Genomic DNA, 15025 nt, shown 5'->3' on the forward strand with positions numbered 1-15025 from the left:
TAAATATATAACGAAATAAATTAAAGACATTGTATTATAATGAATATATAATTAACTGAGTTAGTAAATGATAAGGAAACATCCTTAAACATAATACATTTATGTTATTTAACTGACGACAAATTCTGTCACTTCTAATTGATATCGATAACCATCAGCTCTCAATCGATAACCGGCCGTTGCGTTGCACGTGCGCTTGTTTTTAAAGAAATAAACAATATTATTAAATAATATTTAAACAGAAACTAAGCAAACATGGGCGAGTTTATAGCTGAGATGCAGGAGCGCCTGCTGCCGGAGTACGAGCAAATGAAGAACTATAGCGTATTCACAGCAGATCAGGTCAGGTTAGTGATCCATCCAATTTTGCCATTTTGACTACCAAATTAATCCTCATTTCTGCAGAGATATCATTGCTCGGCGAGAGCGCTTGTTCCTCAAGATCAACAAGAGCCACCAGGCCATCACCGACTACCTGGAGTTCATACTGTACGAAAAGCAAATGCACATGACCATTGTAGAGAAGGAGAAGAAGATGCATGTGAAACTCACTGGTCTAAAGGCATCTATAGCCACGCGGATCATGCGTCTGTACAGGGAGGCACTGGGCAAGTTTAACCACGACAGACGGCTGTGGAGCAACTGGATTAAGTTCAGCAAAAAATCCAATCCCGTGGAAGTGACTGGTATATATGAGAAGATGCTACTGGTGGGTATTTGCTGCTCTGCTCATTTTCATTGAATGTAATCAAATTTAAAATGCCTACCGAACACTGTAGTACCACGGTGATGTGCCGGACTATTGGGTGGACGCTGCTTTATGGATGTACGAGTTCAATCGCCTCAACATCGACCGTGTCAAGGACATTCTCCTGCGGGGTCTGCAGAGACATCCAGATTCCGTAATTCTTAACAAATGCTTCTTTGACATTATGTTGAAAGAGGCTGCCATGGCCAACAATGAACGTAATCTCGCCGAGAACACGGTATCCGAGCAGGACATTAAAATGGAACGCGTTGAGGCAGTTTATCGCAATAGTATGGCCAATATCACACAATTGGAATATTTCGTAAAGCTCCTAGAGAGCTGTGAGGATCATCAGGAGTTGACGGGCAAGCTGCAGCGAGTGATAATCGATGATATGCAGGAGAAGTTTCCGCGTGAGCCTGGTTTGTGGGATCTGCTTGCACAACGGGAGCTCCGTGGCTTTCATCTGGGCGACTTGGAGGATGAGGAGCTGGATACTAGCGATGAAGAGCCTGCCAACAAGAAGCCCCGCTCGGTTAATGCCCGCTCCCTTAAACGACGCATTCAGCTTTGCGTTACGGTATACAAATCAGCGGTGGAGGAGCTGCAAACGCAGGAAATGTGGAATATGTATTTAGATGCCATGCTGGCTTTAAATTCCGATGGAAAAACAGAACGGATTCTTAAGCAACAGTGCCTGGCAGATGCTCTACAATCTGGTCATCGGTCCCAGTTGATGGGTGTAAGACACTATGCCATACTGCGGAAGATGCTCTGCACTGCTCCCGGTGGAAGGGAGGCAGCTGTCACAATTCTCACAGAGGCCTTGAAAAACGATTCGTCTGTGGAGATGCACGAGCTGCTGTTAGCCACACACATCCAAAGCGATAGTGAGCCATTGATCTATGAGCTATTCAACAAATTGCAGAAGAGCATGGGCAGTGAGGCGTTGCCGTTGTGGCGCAGTATCATTTTGTATTATCGCACAAGGCAGGACAGTTTGGGTGCACGCAGGCTAGACGAAATCTACAGCCTGGCCTGCAAATCCGCGTGGCCAGAGTTTGGCGAGCTGCGTTCCGATTATCTGCGCTATCTGTGGCAGGAGCGATCCGTCGAGGAAGCACGCAAGGAGTACGCTAAGCTGGCCATTCAGCCTCCTATGTCGCTGGCTCTGCACCGACAAATGATCCAGCTGGAGTCCAGTGTGACAGTTCGCGTAAGTTTTACTTTCTTTCCTTTCTTAAAATCGATTTTATTCAATTGCTTTTAAACTTCCTTTTAGGACAAGTCTAGTCTCAAGTATTGGCGCATGTGCTACGATCTTATGGCCTGCTACTTTGGCAAGACAGAACCGCGCGTTTGGGTGGAGTACCTCGCCTTCGAGCGGGATCATGGTGAAACGAAAAACATCTCACTTCTAACCACACGGGCCCTCAGCACCCTGGAGCCCCAATACATCGCCGCCTTTGAGGCGGAGCGGGCACTGGCCTATGTAGGCGCCTCCATAGTTAATTAAAAGTTTTCATAGTTTATTTTCTATTTTTTTTTACATAATTCCTAAGTAAATCTTTTAGACTGTCTATAGTTTTCCATTCTAGAATAGGCTTAACTTTTTTAAACCTCTGTTGTAAACAATTTCGTAGTAAATATACAGTTTTTAAGATAATTTATAAAAGTGCTTAAATTTGACTTTCCTAGAAGAGAGGTAAGGAAGCTAAAGCTGCAGTCTAAGTTAAGGTACTAATTTAAAAGTATACAGAGTAGCGCACCTATGAGATCATGTATTTTTTGTGCTAATAAAGGCGGAATTATATTTACATATTAATTATGCAGATACTTAGAGGATAGAGGACTAGAATCAATAGTAAATTCATCATAAATGCTTAATAATTCCAAAAATACTTTAAGAAAATATCCTTTAACCTCTTTAGCCAGCGGATGTGTTCATAAATCCGAGCTAATTGCGTTTTTTGAAGGTAAACATGGGCATTAACTTTTTAGCTGGGTGACGCTGCTGCCTGCGCTGACTTCACCGTTGCCGTCGCTGTCGGCGTCGACGCTAGGCAGTGGAGCTTTGGAAGCGAACGACGACGGCGATGCTTTTGGCCAGTTCACTTGCGTACGCCGTGAAATCAACACGCACCAGGAATCCATCGGACTATCAAATCCGATCCCATCCAAACAAATTCAATTCCACCGAAAGCGAAATCTCAATTGAGCGCCATGGAGTGCAACAATCGCCTACTGCTGAAAATCATTGAGCTGGTGAGTAATTCAATTACAAATACCTCAAGTACACTTTAAATATATATGATAAAATATCAGTGTAAGGTACTTGGGCTTGGTTTTTGATTTTCAAATAATAAAGCGTGTCGTATCTCAGTTGATTATGGAAACTAAAGGCTGCAGAATGTCACATTGAAAGTATATCAACTTTGGTCTTCATATTTAATAATAATTGCTATTTAATTTGGCTTAAAAAATATATATTAATTACTACTATTTGCAGTTTGTTTGTCAGAATATTCATATAAAATATTTCTAATATTAAATAAGAATTTTTAGGATTTTACAAAGATATAATCTGACCATAAAGTGTCTTTACTATTTCATCGAAAATTTTAAAAACAAACCATTTAAAGTTAAAATCAGCATTTTAAATGTATAAATCTAACTAGTTATATTTATTTTTCAAACTATCAAGCCTATAAAAATGTTTTTTATAAAGATCACATTATAATTTGTGGCAGCTGTAGCTTCGAGTCGACTGTATACAATGCTTTTCCTTTATGATTTTCTGTGAGCGTCTGCATTTCTCCTTCCCCGAATTTCAATTCAATTTCCTGTTGCGTCTCTAGAGTTTCTGTTGTTATTGTTGTTGTCTTTCTTGACTTCGGTCTTGAAAAAGAACAACCGGTTTTTCTTTAGATTTTGGACCATAACAAAAGACTATGACTTCACTGCCTTTGTTGCCGGTGCGTAGGTCTTGGATTTAATGCGTGTTCTGGGCTCAGCAATGATGTCATGACCTCTCCTCCTTCTGAATTAATTACGTTTTGTATTTTTTCGGGGTTCCCAGCGGTCTAATACTAAAGAGCAACAACAACAACAAAAGAAATCCCAACTTGATGCTGACATCAGATCATGCTTTTCAATGGCATTTTGTTTCGCCAAAATTGCTCTTGATTCGCATTTATTTAGCTGTAGTTAATCTGAATGGTAATTGCCTGGCAAATCGTTAAGGTTAGTTAGTTGCATGTGAGAAGACTGATTTTTAAGGGATATATATACATATATATCTGTATATATCTGTATGTTAGTGTGTCATTTTGGCAGTTTATTGTATTTTTGTGACTTAATTAAGCGCTTATGGTCCAAGCACAGATGACATCATTGCTGCGATTCTGCGAGCTTAAAAGAGAGCAAATCGGAAGATAAAGCGGGAATGTATATAAGTATATATAGCAAAAAGGTGAGCAGGCTTGGAGTACCTGGAATATCATATAATTTTGGAAAGCTTCACCATATAGAAGATGATCTAGAAGGCTAATGTAATGATTCATCTTTGCCAATGATAATGATTAATATTATAAACTGATAGATTAAATCGTTTATTTTTATATTCATTTAACAATCAGTCAGTCACCTTTTGTTTTTATTCATATTTTTATATATATTTTTTAAAGATATGATTTATTATGAATGACATTGTAAGGAAGTTAAAGTAGATTCTTGCTGAATAATCTGAAAAATAATATTTGTTATTGGGAGCAGATGATTATAAATGCATGGAAAATGAGTGTTTACATTGCTGATACATCTGTTTTGACTCGAAGTTTGCTTATTTAATAAACTTATCAGCAGGGAGATCACTCACACGAATCAGAGCTGTAAAATAAGTATTCCCTTTTGTATAAAATCAAAACTTAATTATGCAATTTTGCACTCACCGAGATAGAATTTATCTGCATTCCATTCAGGCTAAGTAATCACCAATAAACAAGCCTCCGTTGCATCCTGCTGTTTGTTAGCATTTCTTGCCCTATAAGCTATATATTTGTTGTTTTTTTTTGAATAAAATCACTTATCACCACAGGATGAGGCCTCATTTCACAAACTCTCTTGCTTGAGCGATGAGTGCTTTTTATTTACAAATCAATATTTCGAAATGATAGGCCCTGATCAGTGATCTTGAATCTGGTCTCCCGGTAAATGAATCACTTACTCGGTTGATTACATCACTGCCATTGGCTATGGCGACCCACTTGCCCGGCACGTTTGATATATTGTTAATGCGGATCATGTCCGTCCATCCCGATCCGTCCGACCACACCCACTTTATGGGCCGGGCCGTGCAATCACGTTCGCTCATTGCACTTACTAATCAGCTATTTACTACACAGGGCAAAAATTTGAATAGATTTTAAGGTCATGCTGGTACATTTTAAGTGGCTAAATGGACATGACCATAAATACAAGTTGAAGTTTTTAAAATAAATTTAAATAAATGTAAAAATAAGTAACTAACTTTTAAGTTTTGTTTCTAGAAAAGCTATTAAATTGTGATTTTTAAAGTTGTTTTTTTTTTGTATTTAACAAAAAAAAGTCAACTAATTGATAATCAAGAGAGGAAAATCCACTCTTTTAAAGGAAATATTTAAGGAAAATCCAACTAAAGATTCCCCTAAAAGACACCCTGTTTTTGGCCAGTGCAGCTGAGCCTCAGCAGCCACAACGATGACATCATCATGTGCACACATGGCCAAAAACAAAAAAAAGGCTGAAAAATCTGGCACGCATTACGCATACGCCATGTGCGCTGCTTTCAATCCCTCTAACCCCCTCTCACCACCGAAAAAGTCGCTTGCATTGAGTAAACAAACGAAATAAAAAACGTTCATGGAATGGCTAATTGGGCTCTAGCTGTTCCTTGATTATCTGCCATATCTCTATATATTGGATATATATTAGGTTTTCCCTTTTAGCCAAAGTAAGAGCCAAAATCAATGGGTAAATAATATTGTTTAAATATTTGTCCCCTGAATGTGGGAAGTCTGGAACAGGCAAATAGAATAGAAAACCATCCGAGAAGATAAGAGAACCCGACCCATTGTTTGCCTTCGCATGAATTCCGGCAACTTGGCCGTAAATATTTTTACGGGCTAATAAATGCTTTAACTGCAAATCGGGAAGGCGCATTTTCTGTTTATTTTCTTATTATTTTTGTTCTTTCTTTTTCTTTTCCCTTTTTTCCCCTTGCTATCCAGTTTTTTTCTCTTCTCTTGAATTGGAAATTGATTTGTGCGCTCTTCTATCTTTTTTTTTGATAGCCCCCCTCCCCAAGCAACAGCACCCCCGAAAAGTCAATGGCATGTCAGGTGGCCATATAATGAATGGCCCATACTAACCATATCAATTGAAAATAAAATTGATCTATGGATTTGCCAGAGCTTGGCAGCCAAATGGTTTTCGTGTTCCTTTTTTTGTCAAAGTGCTAAAAACTTTTTTGGCCAGCAACGCGCCGTCTTGTGTTTATATTTTTGGCGATGGAGGGGGAAGTGGGCTGGCTTGGGGGTTTTCCCTGGTTCCCTAAGGCACATTCAACTGGTGTGAATATAATTCGTAAATAATACCAGTCACTAGAAGTAAACAATAGTTAGTCATACGGAAGCACATTTCATAGTTCTGATAATTCGCGGAAAATGTTGTTTTTCTTTTACAAAGTCATGAAAGGATTCGCAGAAAGAAAAGTTAATGGTTAGGGGAGCTAGGGGGGGATGATTCATTTTGAAGATAAATAAAACATAAGTTGGAATGTAAAATTTCGAATTTTTGGTCATTTTTGCAAAGATTTCTTTCCCTCCCAAAGTTTTCTTTTGTAAATCTATTAAAATTCCTTTTTCAGCTTGGCTTCTTCTTTCAGTTTTAGTTTTCCAAGTTCCCCTAAAAACCATAAATCATTTATCAATTGGGGAAAACATTTCCCCCCTCTGCTAATGGCATAGCCAACACCATTTACCCAAAGTAAAAGCCACGTAACTGCTCTTCAGTTCTTCGAATTTCGCGATTATTTCGGTGTTTATGTCATTTTTGGGGTATCATTTTCCCCATATCCTATACCCCATAGCTGGGCGTGACAATTAAACAATAAAGAAGCCGCATACATCAGCTTTATAGAGAGCTAAATGGTTATAAATAAATGGCAAATGGCAAATGACAACAGCAATGGGTAATTATTGATACAGGAAGCCCACCACCCGCAGAAATCTATATTATATCCGCGATATTTATGTATTCCGAAAGGCAAACAAACTGCCAGCTAATTCCATAAACAAATTATATGATATGGCTAGAGGGAGGTTGTATAGCCACCGGATTAAGGCATTATGAGTTATAGGATATGGCATTTGTTTACTTGACTTTCCCTTTCCTTTCCTCTACTAATGACCTATTCCTGTTCTTCCTTGCCTTACATTGTCAACAAGCTTCGTCTAGCTTCTCCCTGCATCCTGGGCCAATTAGCAGAAGGTCGCCGTCTCCTAATTGATTGATTGCCAACGGGTGTGTCGCACTTAGTGAAAGACCACTGTCGCGTATTGGCCATCGATGGCTCGTCAATTTAACGCCATAAAACCCATATCTGTCGCTGTCTGTTTGTTGGTTCGTCGTCGCCTGGCAAATATCGAAATAATTTTCACATTTGATAAGCAAATGGTGGGAGTGGGTGTCAAATTAATTCCCCTCCCGGCTTTTGTCGCCATTTAGTAATAGAGATATAGTTGTTATACGCTGAAGTGTGGTAGCTTTGTGGCAGCTCAAGATGTCACAAGCAAATTAGTGGCAAATATTATTTATGGTTATTGATATGGGTTTTGGGGGAGGGAGATACATCTTTATAAGAAGGAAAGTCACTTTCTAGCCTAGTTAATGGGTATCTATAATAGAACTTCCGGTTGTTTTAGTAAATAAAAACCAACAAATCAGAGAACATATGGCCAGAAACGAAAGCCATTAACTACATGCGGGGATAAAATTATCGAAACGTTTTTCCCCCAAACAGCTTTTAGTGTTAGCCCAAAGTGATTAATTTTGTTTGATAGGACAGAAAAGATATTGATGAATGTTAACTTACCTGAATATATAAATAGAGAGAACATTCTGAATGAATAATATAAAAATACAGAAACTCAGCTGTCCCTTCTATGCCTTCAACTTCCTAACTTGTTATCTTGACTTGTCCGTTTGTCTGTGATTTTGTCCGTAAATAAGCTTGTCCGTTTTGTGACTTTGTCCGTCTCCTGAAATCCGTACTCAAGTCCCCAACTCTCAGGTCTTCATCGCAACGAGCATTATCCTGATCGAGAGCATTACGGATCTGACCTATATAAGACAAGCGATCGTGGTCTATGGGACTTTAGTTGGTTATCTAATCACGTGCTTTGTATTAGCAACAGGTAAAAGCCATATCCTTGGAACTCCTCTTCCTATATCCTAGTACAGCTGGTGGATACATGTTTTGCAGGTCATGTTGGTGGAACTGCTGTAGACAAGCGCCTCGATATAATCTTCTCGATCGGTGGCTTTATAATGTTCGTGTCCAGCGGTACCATTATCCTGGATCAGTGGCTGGATTACTGCAAGACGCAGGAGGAGTGGGAAATCCTTTTGGTCTCCGGCATTTTGAGTCTCGCCAATGGCGCCATTTTCGTGGGCGATATTTTCGTTGTACTGGGATCTTAGATTTAAGTCAGATTATAGTCCATGGAAAATATAAAATAGTTTTAATTTAAAAACAAAATTTGGTTAATCTTGATCAAATTGGCCATTTACCTTCAGTCAGTTATTGGTGTAATAGGTTGGATCATGAATATCCAGCGTTCACGTCATCAAAAATCCCAAAAATCTATTTCCGGATAAAAATCCATGATGCACTGCACTCCTCCTGGAGTCCAAGTGCCACCAATCCTAGCCAAGCATAACAAAACTTATTCTTAATCGATCCACATTGCATTGGCGGCATGCAAGTCGAATGCAAAAATGGCGGATATGGGCCAAACATGCCCCTCGGCTTATGCAATACAAAAAAAAAAGATGGCACCTTATCTTGATTTCCGGCTTGCCGAAGTCCAGCCATGGTAGGCACCGACATATACGATGGACGATGAAGGCTTCGGATCCCACCGCAGAAATATAGAGTAAACCCATCTTTGACTTATAATCTTATCCGTATCTCCGAGTGGATAGTCCATAAATCTCAGGTGGCTGTAGTCCAAAATAGAGATAGCCAAAAGTAGAGGAGTACCAGCTCTGCAGAACTGATGGAATAGGACTGGAAGTGATCAGAGCCGGACCATGTCCAGGTACCACTAATATAATGGGAGAGCACGACTTGGAAGCCGATACATCCCGGCTAGGTCAAGTGCAGACGTTCCACTTTGCCTTAGAAGAAGGCAGCCGCTGCATTTCCAAGTCTCCCCGGAAGCAACTTGAGACTCCTTGGCTTACATATATATATATATATATATATAAAAAGCTAAATAATCTAACTTAATATCTATAACCGATCTAAGCTGCTCTGGCTATGTAGGAAGCCATCGCAAGCTTGGCCAGCTATGGGGTAAACAAGCCCCTTGGCTTATGCAATAGAATAGGAAAAGTTTGCCACCTACCTTGACTTCCTGCTTGGCGAAGTCCTTTTTTGCATCGTCATTTATATCCAGAATCGACGTCATCAGCAGTCCCAAAAATGGATTCCCGAAAAAAATCCATGATGCACTGCATCCTCCATGGAGACCATGTCCATGTACCACCAATGTGATGGCGAGTACCACTGGACCACTTGGAGGCACTTGAAAAAACTGAACTAACACAAACACACACACACAAAAGTGACTTGACTAATTTTTCACCGGCCAACAGCGCCATAGTCACAACATTTCTGGTAGAACCAGTTGGGAATTACAAGGAGCCCGGAGTGAGAAAAATTAATTTGGATTTAACTGACATAGCCCTTAACTGGCCGATGACATTCAAAACTTAACTTTCAGTTAACTTTCATTAAAAATTCTAAATTTTCTGTTAAAATTCGAATTTTTTGTTTATATTTAAAAATTAAAATTAAAAGAAAATTACCGTTAACTATCGGTTAACGGTTATTGTTTAAATGATAACATTTTTCAAAAATTGTTCTTAATAGTCAAATTTGCGGTTTATTTTCAAAATTGCTTTGGCAGTTAAAAAATACGTTAAAATATAAATTAATTATATATTTTTCTTTACAGAAATATTAAAAATTTTTAAAGTTTTTAGGCAAAGTAAAAGGTTATTTCCCTTGAATGTTTTGACTACTAACTGGGACCTATTCTGGTCTCTGCTAATCCTGCAAAATAAGTTGCCTTCCTTCACAAGGAGATATATATCGACAAAATATGTTAAAAATACCTGGAAACTTTAATATTATCTCATTTTTTGCAAAAAAAAGATAATTTTAAGCCTTATTGGAAATGCGAATTTTGGTTTCTCCGTATATTCCCCCCAGAACGACTGTTTTTTGCTCATAACTAAGCCGATAATGATCCAAATATAGGAAGTCATACCTCGCTGAGTGCGTAATTGGATTTCCTACAAAACTGGATCCCCACCTCAAAATGTACAATTTTTGCTATTTTTCGTAAATTTTGATGATGTTACCCCTTATCGAAAATGCGATTTTTGGTTTCTCCATAAATTCCCCCCCCAGAACGACTGTATTTGGCACATAACTAAGCCATTAATGGTCCAAATACAAAATGTGATACCTCGTTAAGTTCGTATTTAAATTTCCTACAAAACTGCTTTCCCACCTAAAAATGTAAGATTTAAAGCAACTTTTCTAAAAAAAGATGATGTTACCCCTTATTAAAAATGAGAAATTGCTTTTCTCGCTATTTTCCCTTTAATATGAAGGTATTATTCCTGTAACTAAGCCATTAATGGTCCAAATACGGAATGTCATACCTCGTTGAGTTTGTAATTAAATTTCCTACAAAACTGGATCCCCACCTAAAAATGTAAAATTTTAGCCATTTTTCGCAAATTTTGATGATGTTACCCCTTATCGAAAATGCAAAATTTTGACAAAAATAAAATTTCTCAAAATCAAAAAACGAATGATGAGGGTTGCAAGTTCTGGTCGATAGCTTCACAAAACAGTCGTTCTTTTAGCTCTACGCCTTCTTTTGACCAAGTTAGAGGTATAAACCCTATCAAATTTTGGTCACTTTCTGACAAAGTTCATAATTCCGATTTTTGATTTAAAATCATCAGAACTCTTTCCATAACAAAGCCAATAATGATCCGATTAGGGAATGTTATGCATCACTGAACTCGTAATTAAAATTCCATTCGAACTGCATTCGCACTTTAAAATGTAAAATCTTAGACATTTTTCGAAAAAAAAGGATGGTGAAAAAATGTGAAATTTGGTTTGTCCTTATTTCCACCCAAAATGTTAGTATTTCGTCCATAACTCAGCCAATAATGGTCAGAATATGGAATGTCACAGCTCGCTGAGTTCGTCATTAAATTCCCTGTTAAGCTTCATTCAAACCTGAAAAAGTGAATTTTTTGGAATTTTTTCGAAAAACAGATAATGCTACACCTCTTTTTAACCATTAAACTACCTTTTCTGTAATCTTTTAGGCCATCGCCATAGCCTGCATTGTCATGTACACGACAGTTGGCAATCTGTCCGTCTACCCTGTGCTAGTGGCTGGTACCATTGGTGGCTATGCGGTCGTCTGCGGCATTCTGCTGATCGGTGAGTAGTGCTAGATGAAAGGAGATGAGTAGTTTTCCTGAAGATGAACATATGATAATCCATTGACAGGACACGTGATCAACTCGCTGGTGGAGAAGCGTCTTAATGCTTTGTTCTCGCTGGTTGGCTGCCTGCTGTTCGTGGCCTCTGGAGCTCTGGTGATCGATGAGTGGCACAACAGCTTCCCGGATACCGATAGGAAGCGTCAGGCTGTCGGTGCCGGATCCCTGATGATCATCAATGCTGCTGTCTTCCTCCTGGACACCCTCTGCATCTGCCGGACGTAAAGATTCCGTTCCGTTGCTCTACTTACTGTTTACTGGTTTTTTTTTTTTTTTTGCAAATCGAATAACTCCCAAAAGTGGAGAACAACAACAAACAAGAATCTAAATGTTAACATATACATATATATAACATTTTTTTTATCTGTGTGTAAAAGCATTTTATATACTATATACATTTTTGTACGTGTCCTAAGCTAAACTCCGATATACGCACGCTGATTGTTTACAGGAATCCATTAAATACAAATATGCACACATACATTAGCAGCTATCTGTGGTTATAATATGCTATATGCTATATGCTAAGCTCACAACCTCTGGCCATGTTGTCTTACATCACCATAATTGCTACCCTCGTACCCCTCGTACCGTATGCCGTTCCTGGTCTTATAATGGGCCATAATTGCCCGGAGGGCTGAGTTTCTGGGAAAAACGACTGCCGGGCCTGACGTCACGTGCCAACTGTTGCTAAATCCAGGTGGACTTTGCAGTTTTACATTTCCATTTCCCATCCTCCTAAAAAGCTGGTCAACTCCTACGCTTGAGTTGAGGGGAAATCCATCACTCCATTTGTCCAACTCCTGTCCTGAAGTTCATCTTGGTCTTGCTTTCTTTCTATATTCGGTTTATGATCTATAAACATCAATCTTCAAGTTGTTTTTTAAAAAGTCATCTTTGATATTCAATTTGATAGACTAAAGTAATCAAAATGCTCAGAAAATGCTTTACAAGCTTACTAAGCCGTGTTTTTGCATGAAAACTAAAGATTTTCTATATCTTAAAGTAGTTTAAAATAAAAATCTTACCAAAAACAAACCCTTACCAAACCTAAAACCTTTATGTTGTCTTCCCTACAGAGCATTCCATATTCGTTGCCTTTGCCCAAAGCTTAAACTTCTTTCTGCTGTGTGATTGTCGTGCCACAAGCTTATTATGATTAAGTAATTTATTTAATTTCTAATTATTTCTTATCATCCGCATGACAACTCTGTGAAAACAAAAAACAAAACAACGTTAAAAATTACATTACTGAAACAAACTGACAAGAGCAGACGGAAGGAAGTGCCTGTTATATCGGAGGAACCGAAGAAAGCCAAAGTCGAGATAGATCGCTTTTAGAGATGCCACAGAGTTCCATCGAGATGTTGAGTTGCAAAGATAACCGATCTACATACATCTATATATATATATATATATACCGCCAAAGACTTTTGAAACCGCCTTGTGATTTATATATTTACTTTTGTTTATATAATTTAATTGCCCCCCCTCTTTGTTTTTTTTTCTTCTTTAACTTTGTTTTTTTTTCTTTCGTACTAATACTTTTTTTGCTAAGAGATCTTAATTTGTGTTTTGCTGCTGGGAAATGTTACCTGCTGTGGCTGTGATTTCTTGCAGCAGATTATGTTGCACGATAATTGGCCGCAATTACGAGCTCGCTGCTCGCTGCTCGGAAGTTCAAAGTCAGGGTCATATGATGGGGTGCTGAGATTTCCCCGTCAAGTTGATTTAGCATTTTTGGTAAAGGGGGCAAGAGCAAAATTCAAAATCTACTTGAAATGGCCAACAAAACAGAGGAACCCCCACAGATCTTGGGCTGTGACTTTGAGGTCCGTGGTAAAGTGCCCAAAGAGGCCTTTGAACTCTTTGCCGTTGCTCAGGCCAAGACTCTGGGCTTGCGGGGCTTCATTACTCAGGTTTCGGATGAAAAGTTCAAGGGTCGTTTGGAGGGCGAGGGCAAGGTGATCGATGCCTTCAAGAAGCTAGTCCTGGCCGCCGCTGAATATATACAGGCCATCAAGGAGTTCATCATCAAGAACCTGAAAGTTATCCAGGAATATACCTACAAGACCTTTGAAGTGGTGGTGGAGAAAAAGTAAAGCTTTTCAAGTTTATAAATTTGGCAAAAATATATCTGGGCTTAAGATTTGGTTAAATTTATCATTTTACTAACTATTTTAAGGTATTTCAGAATGAAAAATGTGCAAAGTAACGCTAATAAAGAAAAACTAAAAGAAAAAGCTATATAAATCCGTCTTATATCTTTTTAAGAATATAAAAATCTTAAGACATTACAGATACCTACGTGCCAGTGCTATAAAATTCTGAATTCTCAATGAGAAGTACCTGTGAGAATGCAGAAATCTCCCCTGGGATCATTATGAAATTGAATGATTGTCCGATTTATGATTTATGCAATTCCCCCAAATGACCCATGAGTTCTCCACTCTCTCTTCCCTTATCCACATCTTGCTGTTCTAGGGCCGATCGTGACCAATAAGCTAATGATGTCCATGGGGAGGGGATAACCTTGTGGCCATTGCCGATCGGATATCAAATCGCATGCCACGGATGCATAACCCAACGATGTTTCCCGGCTGCTTTGCTTGCTTGGCATGCAAATCGGAGACATGATCGCCGCCTCGATCGACACGATCAAGGTGTTCCAAACATACTTCAAAACATACTCCATGGATGGGTTATTTATGTGCTCGCGGATACAAAACTCCCCTCGACTTCTTGACTTGACTTGCCACCCCCCCACTCCGCTCCAACTCAGCTCTCAAAGTCAACTCAACTCAAGTCAGATAATGTATCTGCAATGATATATGGACGGCTAATCTATCATGGCCCAAGCAACGTTACAATTTTATGGGTCAATTTGCGGACGGTCATTACCAGAATGTGTGAGTGTGCAACAGGTAGCCAGGTATCTGTTGGTCTATATGGTACAGTGAAAAAGATTTAAGTTAAGAAAGATGCAAAGTAACTATCAAGAGGCTTGGCTAAAATATTAAATGATTTATCTTTAACATGTTTGTATCTTCATGTCAGCTATATTTAAAACAGATTATTCTATAGTTTAACCTTTCGTAACGAATATTGCATGATCTATATGCCTTTTCTCCCTGTGTATTTATCCAAGTAAGAAACGGACTCGACCCATATGCGAAAAAAGCCGCAAAATTGAGGGGAATTAACCTAGGCGGCGGTGGCGAAGTCGTCAACCACTGCGGTTGCTTGGAATATATATACATATATAAATCTCAGTCTGGATCCAAATCGGAATACAAAATCCAAAAACAGCCCCTTAATTGCAGCGCTGTGGCAACGCCAGCAAACCGGAAAGAACGGCGACAATGATTGCCAATCGGATTTGGCCCACAATCAGTGATGACTAAGCTGGCTTTCAAA

General features: G+C 38.9%; 3 protein-coding genes and 1 pseudogene across 4 annotated transcripts; all 4 read left to right on the forward strand.

The window, feature by feature from the left end:
• Positions 1-172: 172 nt before the first annotated feature.
• Positions 173-2565, forward strand: LOC108117588 (U3 small nucleolar RNA-associated protein 6 homolog). The gene is made up of 4 exons (XM_017230094.2): positions 173-347; positions 406-709; positions 780-1964; positions 2031-2565. Exons 1-4 carry the CDS (start codon positions 256-258, stop codon positions 2262-2264), a joined length of 1815 nt encoding a protein of 604 aa, XP_017085583.1. The 5' UTR covers positions 173-255; the 3' UTR covers positions 2265-2565.
• A 279-nt stretch (positions 2566-2844) lies between these two features.
• LOC108117594 lies at positions 2845-13102 on the forward strand. 2 transcript variants are annotated; one of them, XM_017230109.2, is made up of 4 exons: positions 2845-3013; positions 11429-11546; positions 11616-11829; positions 12883-13102. In XM_017230109.2, the coding sequence occupies exons 1-4, from the start codon at positions 2972-2974 to the stop codon at positions 12947-12949; spliced, it is 441 nt and encodes a 146-aa protein (XP_017085598.1). In that variant the 5' UTR covers positions 2845-2971; the 3' UTR covers positions 12950-13102. The 2 variants fall into 2 exon arrangements, with proteins under 2 accessions (XP_017085598.1, XP_017085606.1); XM_017230117.2 differs by lacking the exon at positions 12883-13102 and having other exon boundaries at positions 2846-3013; positions 11616-12089.
• Positions 8037-8538, forward strand: LOC108116354 (annotated as a pseudogene).
• Positions 13103-13152: 50 nt separating the features above from the next.
• LOC108117605 (acylphosphatase-1) lies at positions 13153-13771 on the forward strand. The gene has a single exon (XM_017230130.1). It carries the CDS (start codon positions 13390-13392, stop codon positions 13708-13710), a length of 321 nt encoding a protein of 106 aa, XP_017085619.1. The 5' UTR covers positions 13153-13389; the 3' UTR covers positions 13711-13771.
• The last annotated feature ends 1254 nt before the right edge of the window (positions 13772-15025 follow it).

This window comes from Drosophila eugracilis, unplaced genomic scaffold (assembly GCF_018153835.1).
Source record: "Drosophila eugracilis isolate 14026-0451.02 unplaced genomic scaffold, ASM1815383v1 contig_498, whole genome shotgun sequence".
NCBI classification, from domain to species: Eukaryota; Metazoa; Arthropoda; class Insecta; order Diptera; family Drosophilidae; genus Drosophila; species Drosophila eugracilis.

Bases quoted from the DNA above. Each gene is read 5' to 3' on its own strand.
- LOC108117588 (XM_017230094.2), top strand. From the start codon at position 256: ATGGGCGAGTTTATAGCTGAGATGCAGGAGCGCCTGCTGCCGGAGTAC. The intron at 348-405 runs GTTAGTGATCCA...TCATTTCTGCAG, and splicing joins TTCACAGCAGATCAGGTCAG to AGATATCATTGCTCGGCGAG. The intron at 710-779 runs GTGGGTATTTGC...CGAACACTGTAG, and splicing joins TATATGAGAAGATGCTACTG to TACCACGGTGATGTGCCGGA.
- LOC108117594 (XM_017230109.2), top strand. From the start codon at position 2,972: ATGGAGTGCAACAATCGCCTACTGCTGAAAATCATTGAGCTG. The intron at 3,014-11,428 runs GTGAGTAATTCA...GTAATCTTTTAG, and splicing joins TGCTGAAAATCATTGAGCTG to GCCATCGCCATAGCCTGCAT. The intron at 11,547-11,615 runs GTGAGTAGTGCT...ATCCATTGACAG, and splicing joins CTGCGGCATTCTGCTGATCG to GACACGTGATCAACTCGCTG.
- LOC108117605 (XM_017230130.1), top strand. From the start codon at position 13,390: ATGGCCAACAAAACAGAGGAACCCCCACAGATCTTGGGCTGTGACTTT.